The 12,498-nt window shown below is 47.8% G+C and overlaps 1 protein-coding gene across 1 annotated transcript; it reads left to right on the top strand.

Moving 5' to 3' along the window:
- Positions 1 to 491: 491 nt before the first annotated feature.
- KRT2 (keratin 2) lies at positions 492 to 7,963 on the top strand. The gene is made up of 9 exons (XM_036454849.1): positions 492 to 1,168; positions 2,106 to 2,320; positions 2,690 to 2,750; positions 3,566 to 3,661; positions 4,284 to 4,448; positions 4,753 to 4,878; positions 5,644 to 5,864; positions 6,940 to 6,974; positions 7,066 to 7,963. Exons 1-9 carry the CDS (start codon positions 572 to 574, stop codon positions 7,515 to 7,517), a joined length of 1,968 nt encoding a protein of 655 aa, XP_036310742.1. The 5' UTR covers positions 492 to 571; the 3' UTR covers positions 7,518 to 7,963.
- The last annotated feature ends 4,535 nt before the right edge of the window (positions 7,964 to 12,498 follow it).

Below are 12,498 nucleotides of genomic sequence, written 5' to 3'. Positions count from 1 at the left end.
AAGAGGATGCCTATTCCCATCAACTGCAGAAGCACTTGCTAAAACTCTTTCTGGGGCAGGGGGAAGAGCAAAGAGAAGGCTAATGCTGGTATTGAGGGGCTCCCACAGCCTCTGCACCTGCTATCTCCCTTATTAGCTGAAGCGGGTGGCGAGCCCACACAGGCCCGCGTGGTAGCTGGCCTCCCTTGGGTTGATCCAGGGCAGGGAGCAGCATTCTGCAGAAGGTCCCTTTTCAGATTGAGAAACCCACATTCTGATCTCCCTTTTGATGATTTTACAAAAATCAAATTGCATGACAGATGCCTAGATAAACCCGAGAAGTCTGCAATCAGAGCAAGTTCTGGGATGGGGCTGATTGTAGATTTTTAATGGCTATTAGCTTGATAATCACACACCAGGAATAGCTTCCAGGTAGACCAAACCCTTGCATAAGTGGGCCCACACCCATGCACACCAACACCCAGTAGCAGAATAAAAGGGGACCCTGACGGTCTCCCAATAGCAGAGTCATCTCTCCAGCTTCACGTCTTCTCAGGAACCTTCTCAACTTCCCTTGCTGGGCAAAGGCATCATGAGTTGTCAAATCACGTGCAAATCTCGAAGATCAGGAGGTGGAGGAGGCTTCAGGGGCTTCAGCAGCGGCTCAGCTGTGATCTCTGGTGGGAGCCGGAGATCAGGCACCAGCTTCTCCTGCCTGAGCCGTCATGGCGGTGGCGGCGGAGGTGGCATGGGCGGAGGCGGCTTTGGCAGCCGGAGCCTTGTTGGCCTTGGAGGGACCAAGAGCATCTCCATTAGTGTGGCCAGAGGAGGTGGCAGCTTTGGCTCCGGTGGTGGATTTGGTGGCAGAGGAGGTGGCTTCGGAGGTGGCTTCGGAGGTGGCTTCGGAGGCGGCTTCGGAGGCGGCAGCGGCTTTGGAGGTGGAGGTTTTGGAGGAGGCGGCTTTGGTGGAGGCCGCATGGGGGGTGGCGGTGGCTTTGGAGGTTTTGGGGGTCCTGGAGGTTTTGGGGGTCCTGGAGGATACCCCGGAGGCATCCACGAAGTCTCCATCAACCAGAGCCTCCTGCAGCCTCTCAATGTGAAAGTTGACCCAGAGATCCAGAATGTGAAGTCACAGGAACGGGAGCAGATCAAAACTCTCAACAACAAATTTGCTACCTTCATTGACAAGGTGAGTCATGAGATGCCTGCTCCTTCGGATGCGGAGGATGCCCTGCTTCCAGTGCTGACTGAAAGCAAGCCACAGGGAGCTGTTTCTGTCAGGGACCATCAGTGTAGTCTCAGGAGCTTGCCTTATTAGCAATGTCCTAACGGCAAAGGTGCTGGCTTCCCGGGCTACACACCTTGCACAGGCGGTCTGCAATGAGCAATTATTTGTGCCCTGGGCTTTAGTGTTTTTGCCTAAATAATTAAGATTTGTGGAAAATTCTGAAAACCATAGAAAATGTGATACTGACGGGCTCAGGCCATGGGACAGAAGGTTCTGGGAGGGATTGGTAAGACATCTCCTGAGATCATCTTTTCTTCCCTGGAAGTTATTACTCTACTGAACTCTGGGAAGCTGAATCTGAAATATCTGCTTGGAGATGAATGAAATTCCTGCCTTGAAGAGAAACGCTCTCAGTTTTGTGACCCATAAAGTCTTTATGGGTGTCACTTTGGAGTGTTATAGGGTTTTCTTTCATCTCAAGGCAGTTGAACCTAAGGAATTTACAAGGCTCTTAAACCCAAAAATCAGACCGAGGAGCCCTGTCTCCCTGTGCTCTCACATTTGTCACCCTTAGGAGCAGTGCCAATGGATGCCTGCTTTTGGGTTTTCCCCAGGATTTATGGGACCTTTGCCTAGAATGGGAGGGACATGACCCAGAGTCTTGAGAACAGCAGTAAACAAACTGGTGGATGGTGAAGTAGGAAAAGAGTTCCGTGCATGGAGAATGTGGAATGTAATATTAGGCATCGGTAGAGCTTTCCCAGTGTGGAGGCAGGGACCTCGTAAGCTCTGTCTGGCATGACCAGGCCTCCAGCTTGATAGGGTGATGCCATGTAGACTTCTCTAGGTCCTGAAGGAAGGCATCCAGAGCTCATGTGCTCTTCTCTGGCCATGGCAGGTGCGGTTCCTGGAGCAGCAGAACCAGGTGTTGCAGACCAAATGGGAGCTGCTGCAGCAAATCAACGTCAGCACCCGTTCCACCAACCTGGACCCCATCTTCCAGGCGTACATTGGCCAACTGAAGAAATATGTGGATTCGCTCTCTGCAGAAAGGACATCACAAAATTCAGAGCTGAACAACATGCAGGATCTCGTGGAGGAATATAAGAAGAAGTAGGTGGCAGAGTAAACACTGAGTGGAGATAAATATTGATCTGAACTACTTGATCATCCCCCTAGCAAGCCACTCATCTCCCAGTTGCATTTGTGGTGATAAAGGGGAGACTCATCGGGATCTTTATCAATATTTTTTATGAGAAAAATACTTAGGGATTTAAAAATCACCCCCTTTTTTATGTTTGAGAGTTCATTTATAGGGAAGAATCCTCATTTAGGATATCATAGTTTCAATTTAGACAATTAAAGAGTGCTTAATATTCCAAGAAAATCTTGTATTTTTTGGTGCATCCACTAGAACAAGGAAAAGAAAAAAGTAAACAATATAGAATTAGTCTAACAGCTATGTCCTTTGGGTCTCAACAGGTATGAAGATGAAATCAACAAGCGCACAGCTGCTGAGAATGATTTTGTGACACTCAAAAAGGTGAGCTAGAGAATGTCATGGCCGGGGTGGGAATGAGGGTGCTTCAGAAGCCTGTGCTCCAAACAGGCTGGAAAACAAATCTACTTGAAAAGAGAGTAGCCAGGGAAAGGGGTGGGCCTGTCTGTCCCTGGTTCTCTTGGAAACAAAAATGTTTCTGTAGTTCAAGCTTCTGGAGACAGTTTTGAAAGATATGCAATTTGCTAGAGCTTTTCCAATCAGTAACTTACTTAAAACCTATATTGGCTCATGAAAGATGCAAGCACAGACAGCTCTTAATTCTCTAAAGAGCTGAGGAAGGAAAGGGACTCCCTTTGCTGAAAGAGGCTGCAGGTGGTGCTGACAAAAGTTAGAAGGCAAAAGAGTGGGTTTTCAGCCTGGTTCCTACAGAGGCTTTGGTATAAAGTCCAGAGAAATTCAGGAGATATTGGAATAGACAGACAGGATGGGAGAGTTGGGGACTATTAAAAACTACAAAGGCCATTATGTCCCATAGTGTATCAAGCAAGAGAAAGAGAATGGTTGACAAAGCTTGGTCCTATCAGAGCACTGATGGTGTGTGTGTGTGTGTGTGTGTGTGTGTGCATGCAGTGAACATGGGCATGGAGCTCCCACGAGAGGCACATAGTGGACTCCATGCCCAAGAGGTTCCATGGGGACATGGCTCATCTAGAGGTGCCTGGGATATTGGAGAGCAGCTATAGGGGTGGGTGGGGTCGAGTGTTGAGAGAGGGTGGGACCCATACCCAGAGAGCTACAAGGTTAGTGAGTGAGTGGTAGGCATGAGTTTTACCAGAAGGCCCTTACCTTTCTTACAGGATGTGGACAATACCTACATGGCCAAGGTGGAGCTGCAGTCCAAAGTAGACGTGCTGAGTCAGGAAATTGAATTTATGAAAGCCCTCTTTGATGCGGTAAGGAGTCTGCTCCTGGATAAACCTTACTTCCCCCTCTTCCCACCAAAGGAAAGTCATTCCCAATGGTTGAAAAGGTGGGGTTTATAAGCTGGCTGACTTCACCTTGCCATTATTCCTCGGCACTAGGAGGCTTTTATAGTGTAGGTCTTGGAGGAGATAAATTTTCTCTGATGTCACAGGAAATAAGGCCGAGGAAACACCAGGACAACTTCCCTTACTCCATGCCCCAGGGTTCATCTCCCTTTAGGAAGAGACCTGTCCTGTCCCAATCCTGAGGTCTAATATACTTTGGAGGTCAAATGTAACATATCTCTCCACTCCCAGCCCAAGTGAACATACATGACTTCTGAAATAAGAAGTAAAATATAAGGCATTTGCCATCAACAAGCTTTTTCTGGAGGCACTAAACAAAACTGCATAACTGGTGAAGGCTGTTAACTAGGAGGCTTGGAAATACAGACCCCTCTCCCACCATTCTCAGGACAACTTTGGCAGGGGTCGAGAAATGGTGGTTATAGCTCTTTAACTCCCACGCAGTGCATGCTGAGTCTGAATACCAGAGAGGGGGTGTTGCCTCACTGGGCAGAGAAGCCATGGCTAGATCTTCCATGTGTTGCAGGAGCTGAGCCAGACGCACCAGACTATCACCGATACCAATGTCGTTCTGTCCATGGACAACAACCGCAACCTGGACCTGCAGAGCATCATTGCCGAGGTCCAGAGCCAGTATGAGGAGATTGCCTTCAAGAGCAAGGCTGAGGCCGAGGCCCTGTATCAGAGCAAGGCAAGTACTAGGTGCTGAGGGAGAGCCACAGCTTCTTCTACCAGCCAGATACTGTATAAGATTGTTGGTGTTTTTATCTAATGAAAATGAGGCATCATTCCCCAGAAAAAGTGTCCAAAGTACCCCAAACACCCTCAGTTAAGATTGGCATGGAGTCTTTCTGGGGGTATAAGATGGTCCCCAACTTCCCACAAATGCAGCCATGACATCTGGCTTGGTTGACCCTCCTTGGACCAGTATCAGACTTTCCCTGGCTCAAGCCAAGCTTCCTCTCAGGTGCAACTGTCTTCCTCTTCCCATACAGTATGAGGAGCTCCAGGTCACTGCTGGAAAACACGGAGACAGCATGAAAGAGATCAAGATGGAGATCAATGAGCTGAATCGCATGATCCAGAGACTGAAAGGAGAGATTGAACATGTGAAGAAGCAGGTGGGGCCTGGCCCTGAGGACTGGTGCAATTCCACTGGTTGAGTGGGGCTTGGGTGGGAGGCTGTGTGTGTGTGTGTGTGTGTGTGTGTGTGTGTGTATGTGAGTGAGAGAGAGAGAGAATCTGAGATGTTTTAATCTAGCATATGCTGATCCCAAATGCCTTGAGCTTAACATAATTTAAGGCTTATAAAAATTTTTTAGAGTGGCCTAGGAGACATTTAAAGCAAGGAGTAGTGCAGGGAAAGAATTGTGCCCACTTTTTGATTGCTTACACCAGTGAAAGAGAATAATAACAAATAAAGCAAGAGGTTCACGGACTTGCATAGATTGTAGCTTCCCACTGCGGCACAGCCCTGAGCACAGCCGGCTGTGTGGTGAAGAGCATGGAGGGCAGGGAGTTGGCATAGGGTGGGACATTAGCGTTGGTAGGGATGATGTGGGGCACAGAATCTGCTCCATCAGTAACAGGGTTGTGGAAGCAGTCCACATCAGATGTTTCCATAATGATTCTGGCCCTGTGTTGTGAGGATCAAAGGCCTTCATGGGGAATTCCTAAGGGTACAGTCAAAGGTGACTTTGGAAGATGATGCCCCTGAGACAGCAGCAAGTCTTAGCACAGTGGTTTGCATCCTGAGTCAACTCTGGGGGAAGTCCACACTTCCTGGGCCAGTGATTCTGGCTTCCTACACTCTGAACATCTCTGTTCCCTCTTTGTTCCCAGACAGACTCCACTTTCTAGAGAAACCTTTTCTCCTTCTCTCCTAGTGTAAGAATGTGCAAGACTCCATTGCAGATGCTGAGCAGAGGGGAGAGCACGCCACCAAAGATGCCAAGAACAAGCTTCTTGACCTGGAGGAGGCCCTGCAGCAGGCCCGAGAGGAACTGACCCGGCTGCTGCGTGACTACCAGGAGCTCATGAACACCAAGCTGGCCCTGGACGTGGAGATTGCCACCTACAGGAAGCTGCTGGAGAGTGAGGAGTACAGGTGAAGAGCAGAAGGGACTCTAGCTTCCCTTCCCTTCTCTGTTAGAGTCAGGGCTGGAGGCAAATGCAGGGAAAGCAAGGATGGACCAGGGCCTCCTGATGGCTGAGAGCTGACATCACAATGATCCCAAGCAGAGATTCAGGACATAAAGCATTATTGCAGTGGTAGATTTATTGATATGGAATGACTAACAAGGCAGAGTAAGTTACTTTAAGCAACAAGTTAATTGTAGTCTTTTCTGAAAGAGAAAGCAAAATGCTGTGAAACTAGGTTAGTCTTAGACATTTTGAAATCTTGCTTTCTGGGTCTGCGGAGTGCATTGTGATTGGCAATAGGGAGATGATGGGTTGGGACATGCGGACTGGCTGGGGCATGCTCACCCAGAGCAGGCGCCAAACCTAATTCTTTGCAGGTTTCTGGAGGCATAAACAGAACCATTTGCTAACCTCCCTAAACAGAACCTTTCTCTCCAATGTGGTTGGAAAAATTTGTTAGTGCTATTAGCATCCTTGTGATTTAATCTGGCTATAAGCAACTGGAGGGGGAAGCTGCCTGGGCCCCCAGCGAGCCAGTATGACAGAGAGGGAGCTGCTTGGCTTGGGCTGTGGCTCTGTGCCTGTCTGTGAGGCCAGGCCTTCTAATCCCAGCTTGCAGAGGCAGTGGGAAAGATTCCAGATGACGTGGAGGAGGGTGAGGCAGAGAGTGGGACTGGGAGTTGCAGTTCTTTCTGAACTGAATATTCACACAGTGCAGCCTCTTTTCAAAATTTCTGACATGGCTTGGATTTTGGATACAGACTCCCTAAAATGGCTTTTTAAAAATGGGGTGCAAAATTTGCCTTTTGATCATTTTTATCAGAGCAGAAGACTTAGATGGATTGGGCTGCCAGGCAGTGTGGAAATGAGGGGCTGGTCCCATCTCTGTCATCTGGCAGCACTGAAGAGGGTGGGCTCGGTAAGGCTCTGGGGGCTGGTGTTAGAGGCTCCCTGCACATTTGTAGGTGGCACTGGGGAAGCAGCATGTATGCAGAACCTAAGTGCTCTGCCCTGAGTTCTTTTCTCTCTCTCCCTTACAGGATGTCTGGAGATCTCAGCAGCAACGTGACTGTGTGTAAGTGGGTCCTGTCCTATGGGTGGTGTGTTGGGTGGAAGCAGGCTGAGGCTGTCAGAACTTTTTATGGTAATACCATCTTTCTCTGCAGCTGTGACAAGCAGCACCGTGTCTTCCAACGTGGCATCTAAAGCCGGCTATTCAGGCCCTGGTTCTGGAGGTAGAGGATATGGTTCTGGAGGAGGAGGAGGAGGAGGATACAGCTCTGGAAGTGGCAGAGGCGGTGGAGGCGGCTACGGCTCCAGCTCTGGAGGAGGATACGGCTCTGGAGGAGGCTCCAGAGGAGGCTCAGGAGGAGGTTATGGCTCTGGAGGAGGATATGGTTCCGGAGGAGGCTCCAGAGGAGGCTCTGGAGGAGGATACGGCTCCGGAGGAGGCTCCAGAGGAGGCTCAGGAGGAGGTTATGGCTCCGGAGGCGGCTCCAGAGGAGGCTCAGGAGGGGGATATAGCTCTGGAGGTGGCTCTAAAAAGGGAGGGGGAGGTTCTGAAAAGCTTGGCTCCGGTGAAGGTTATGGTCCCAATGTGAGCTTCTCTTTCAGATAAAGATGGAGTCCTACTCTTGATTCTCCCACTCCAGAATGTAGAAGCTTGTCTCTGTACACCTAATAGACAATAAATCAAACCTTGTCATCCACCTCTGATAGCATTTTGGGGGAAAGGGGTGTCCACATAGAATTTTTGAAATATCTCCTCTCCAAATAAATTAGTTGAAGCCAGTGACACCCTCTGTGCCCTGGGGAAGAATCTGCATTGCCTAGGTTTGTGCTTCCAGCCATCCTCCCATTCCCGGGCCCCCTTGCATTGCCCATTTGGTGGTCCTCTCCCACCCCCCACAAGTATTCTGTTGAGGACCCATTTCAAAGCCTGCACCTTTCCCCTGGCAGTGCCCCCAGGGAAATATGTTTCTGTGTATATAGCCTGTTTTGCTGGCTCTGCATCTAAAGTACCGTGGTCTTGGTGTCTTCACAATAAACTTCATTTGCAACTCATAACATGTGACGTGTGTTTCATGTCAAGCCGTGGCAGAAGTGGGTGTTCAGGAGCTATTACTTGTTGCTGTCTGACTTAAGACACCAGAAAGTGGAGAGATTTGGAAAGGGTAAGGAAGAGGCTTCGTGGGGGATGAATGTGCGGTGTGCCTGGAAGAGACCAAAAGAGTTTTCCTTCTGGAACTCTTCAAGGACCGGATGAAGAGGGCTAACCCTGGGGTCAGGGCGTGAGTGTGATGTTCTCAAAAAGCATTTTTCAAACATGGGCACTGTCATATTGCCAGGAAGTCAATGGGGGGGAGGGGATTTGTGGAAAATTCTCTTTTTCAGAAAAAGCCACTCTTCTTAAACATTTCCCATAGACTGCTCCCCCCTCCCCCCTTTCTGAGGCCCCTTCTCCGCAGGGCAAGCCAGCTGAGCTCCCAAGGCTCCCATCCAGGCTGTCTGCAGCTCTGGGCTTCCAGGACAGAGTTCCCTCAGCCTTTCTAGGTCACAGATTCTCTATGAGCCTGCAGTCCTATGTCCCCAGGATGCAGGGTGGGGAGGGGGGCGCGGGGGGGAGGGACTGAAGGAGACTATCTGGCAAGTCTCTGGAACTGTAAAGTGAAGTCCAAAACAAAGAGACTGCTATTTTCAAGAACATCAACCTCCCATCAGAGAAGTCTCTTAACACATTCAGCAGATGGTGGGCCCTTCTTTCCTTTCTTGTCCCACAGCCCTCTGGGAGCCTCTGTTTCTGGGTATCCCAAGCAAGATGGCTTCTCCTGTCAGTGTGCAAATGTATCAGCCCCTTTCCCCCAAGGCCTTGCCACCTGGCTGGGACCTCCTTGGAGCTCAGGCATGGCCAGGAAGGTGGGATGAGCTCTTGGGGTTGGTACTAGACTGTCCAGAATTACACACATGGGAGCTGGTAGCTTAGGTTGGGGTTAGATGCAGCAGATGTGGCTTAAAACAACTCAGAAAAAAATACCAAGGGATTCTTTTCTCTTTCATTCTACTCTAGCTTCAAAACCTTGGTGAGGCCTCTGTTGAGTCTGAGAGCCTCTTCCTGTTCCTAGGGATAGTAGAGATGGTTCTGAGAAATGCAGGGGCAGGCACTGCTCGACAACTGGTGGCTTCGCCTGTCGCAGACCGGCTGCCCCCAGTGTGAGGATGCCAGGCAGGAAGTGCTCTGAAGGCTGCAGGGGGCAAGGTGACAATATGTGAAGCTACCTATTCTAGGGTGATCTGATGCCCAGGGAAGGGCCCTTGGTCAGGTGGGAGAGGTCTGGGGAGGTGAGGGCATTGACTGGGAAGAGTGTGAGGGCCCAACTGTTGTAGGGTGTACATATATGCCATGCAAACATGAACATGAACTAGTGTCCTAGACACTTAGGGCTGGAAGGGAGCTTTAGCAGTCAGTGAATTTGAACCTCTGATTTAGGTCAGAAAACAGGTAAGACCCCAGGTGGGCTCCACCCCTGATTCCCGCACTGTTTGGAGGCTTCAGGAATGGTGAGCCCTTTGAAAACTTTCTGAGGGGAAAGAAGGCAAGGCAGGCAAGGTGGCAGCTTTTGCTCCCAACTACCCGAATTCCTGAGACTGTAGTGGTGTGAGTTTCCTGTGGCTTATAGGCCCTCACTCCTACCACCCTGGAACACAACCCTTCTTTTCAGATCTACTCAGACACATGTTCCTTTCATGTCAGACCCCAAGCAAAATCAGCCTTGTAGGTTAACTTGGGGATACAGGCCTGAGGCTGGAAAGAGATCTGGCTGTAAGCAGGTCATGGAGTGAGGGGCCAGTTCTAGGAAGAGATTCTCCTTTCCCTCTTAAGAGTCCCAAGAAACTAGTCTGGAATCTAGGTCATGCCCCTCCTTCCAGGGCCTCTGCCCATCTTCCTCCCAATCTGGTAATTAAATTGTCAGATCTTGGGCTTAAAAAAATGGATGGACAAAGCAGAAGGATTTTTCAAGCTCTATTTCGATAGGGAACTGGCCTAACTATTTATATTCTGATGATGTTGCAGAATAGTTGGGACACACTCCCTCTCATGGTTCCCTTCCTTTCTCTTCCTGGGAGTCCTAGTGAGAATTCAAATAAGCTTCTTTCCTCCCCTTCACAAAACTCTTCCCTGTCAACTTAAATGAGAGTCCTTGGACAGCTCTCCTCCTCCAGAAAGCCCTATTGAATGGAGCACTCATGCTTCCTCTACTTGCTGTGAAGTGTGGAAGGCCTTGCACTGGGAATTGAAAGACTTAAACACTGACCTTCATCTTGGTGGGGGAGGGAAGGGGGGGAAGATTATTGTGTGACATTACACTCAATCATTTCTTCTTCCAAGGCTGATTTCTGTATCAGTTAAAGAAGATGGAATACGGCTGTCTCTATGTTTCCCCCCAGACTCTGGTGAACAAAGCACTGTCTGTGCTGTTGGGTGGGCTCATTCATTATGCCTCCCAGACTAATGGGGGATTTGGGACACAGTTCGAAGAGAGGCTTAGAGACCCAGTGTATGGATGGGCATGAGTACCTGGAACTTTGCGTTGTTTTCATCCTATTTCATTTTATGTACTTATTTATTATATTTTAAAAATTTGAAGACCTAATTGACTTTATAAAATGATTCTTGAATCGAGCAGCATCCCATTCAGCAAGTAGAAAGGAGCCCCTCATCCCATTTCATTTTAGTTCAGTGATTGTCTGTTGGACAATGACTGTGGGCAAGGTACTGCTCTTGGTTATTTTTAGGGTACCAACACTCACAGGATATTGCATCCCATCATAAGTTAGGGGATGGGTGAGAAATTTACAAATAACTATTAACTATGCACCACTTCTACTCCCTATTTTGGGAGCAGAAGTGGTGCATGAAAATCACCTGAAGACCTCATTCAAAATTAACATTCCTGGTTTCAACAGACTTAATGCTTTTCCCTTAAGATTGGGAATAGGAAAGACACTTGTTGTTACTACTCCTATTCAGTATCACACTAGAATTCCTAAACAGTTCAATAATGCTAGAAAAAGAAATAAGAATATATAGATTGGAAGGAGGAAATAAAACTGACTTTTTCATATATGATGTAATTGTTTATGTAAAAGATCTCAAAGATTCTACACAAAAGCTACTAGAACTAACATGTGAGCTTAGCAAGGTCACAGGCTACAAATTAGCAATAAACAGTTGGAAATTAAAATTAATAAGGCAGTATCATTTACAATAGCACCATGAAAGCATGACATACTTAGACACTCAGGTAAAAAATTTGAGTATCATATATGTGCTCAAAACTGAAAGCAACAACAATGAAAGCAATAAAAAAAAAACAAAACAAAAAAAACATTTCCGCTATATTCCATTCTGTTTTCCTCCTCTTCCTGGATCGTTCCCAGTGATGGGATTGAGGTGTTTGTACAATAGGTGGGGGCTGCCACTGAGGTCCGGCTGAGCAGGCAGGGTACAGGATTACAGGAGAGGGTGGCATCCAGCTTCTCTGCTTGGTCTAGAAAAGGACCGATTGAGAGAGTGACTGAGCCCTGCCAGTGCATGTGTGCATGCACCGTTGTACACAGTGACTTTGGCCGGACTTGCAGCCTCTGTGGGAAGAGGAGGAGGAAGAGCCTGAGGCGGGACTGCTAGTCAGTGTGGGACTCACATTTTCCTGGCCTGGGTGAAAGGTTGTGAGAGGGGCTTTGATCTAGGATATTCCCTCAGGAAGCTGCCTTCATAGTTAGGGAGTGACCAAAGGCAGGGATCAGGGTCCTTGGGCAGGGTGAGGTTCTAAAGGAAGGGCTGCTCTCACTTCCCTGCAGAGGAGTTTGCAGCCCTAAAGAGCTTGGCTGTTTCTATTAATATTAGGGAAGTAATGCCTGCTGCTGACTTTAGACTTGGAAAACTAGAGAGAGAGAACATTAAAATATTTAGCTTTAGTCAGTTTTTAAAAAAGAATATAGCTGTGCTCATACGGTATCTCTGATCTTATTGTAAACCTTCCGTTCTGTGCCTTGAATTTAGTGGCCTTACTGCTTATCAATTTTTATTTCTCCTTTTCTCTCTTAATATTAAAACATAAACCCTGTAATCATCATTTTTATTAACTCTCTCATTTGATGGTCAAGGGAGGGTGGGGATAAAAGGGAGAGATCAACCAAAGGACTTATGTGCACACATATGAGCCTAACCAGTGGTCAAGGACAATAGGGGGTTGGGGGCATGAGTGGAGTGGGGGTGGGGCATTGGAATGGGGGGTTGAGGACAAATATGTGATACCTTAATCAATAACAAAATTAATTTAAAAATAAAATGAAAAATAAAGCAAAATGAAAAAAAAATTTATTTGATGTCTATTCTTTTTTGGACATTTGTTTTGGGGAAAAGTTTTTTTGTTTTTTTTGAAGTGAGGCAGAAGCAATTCCCAAGAACTAGAGAAAACTCCATTGCGTGGGTCTCTCTGAATCACAGTTTTCTCTTGATAACAGTTTCTAATTCATCAGAGTCACTATCTTAAAGATTCTAGAATAGCGGTTGCCAATCTTTCAGACTTCACGGACCA

The sequence above is a fragment of the Pipistrellus kuhlii genome, unplaced genomic scaffold (assembly GCF_014108245.1).
Source record: "Pipistrellus kuhlii isolate mPipKuh1 unplaced genomic scaffold, mPipKuh1.p scaffold_m20_p_3, whole genome shotgun sequence".
Taxonomy (NCBI): Eukaryota; Metazoa; Chordata; class Mammalia; order Chiroptera; family Vespertilionidae; genus Pipistrellus; species Pipistrellus kuhlii.
Note: the sequence above shows the minus strand (reverse complement) of the source record. Positions and strands in the feature narration are given on the sequence as shown.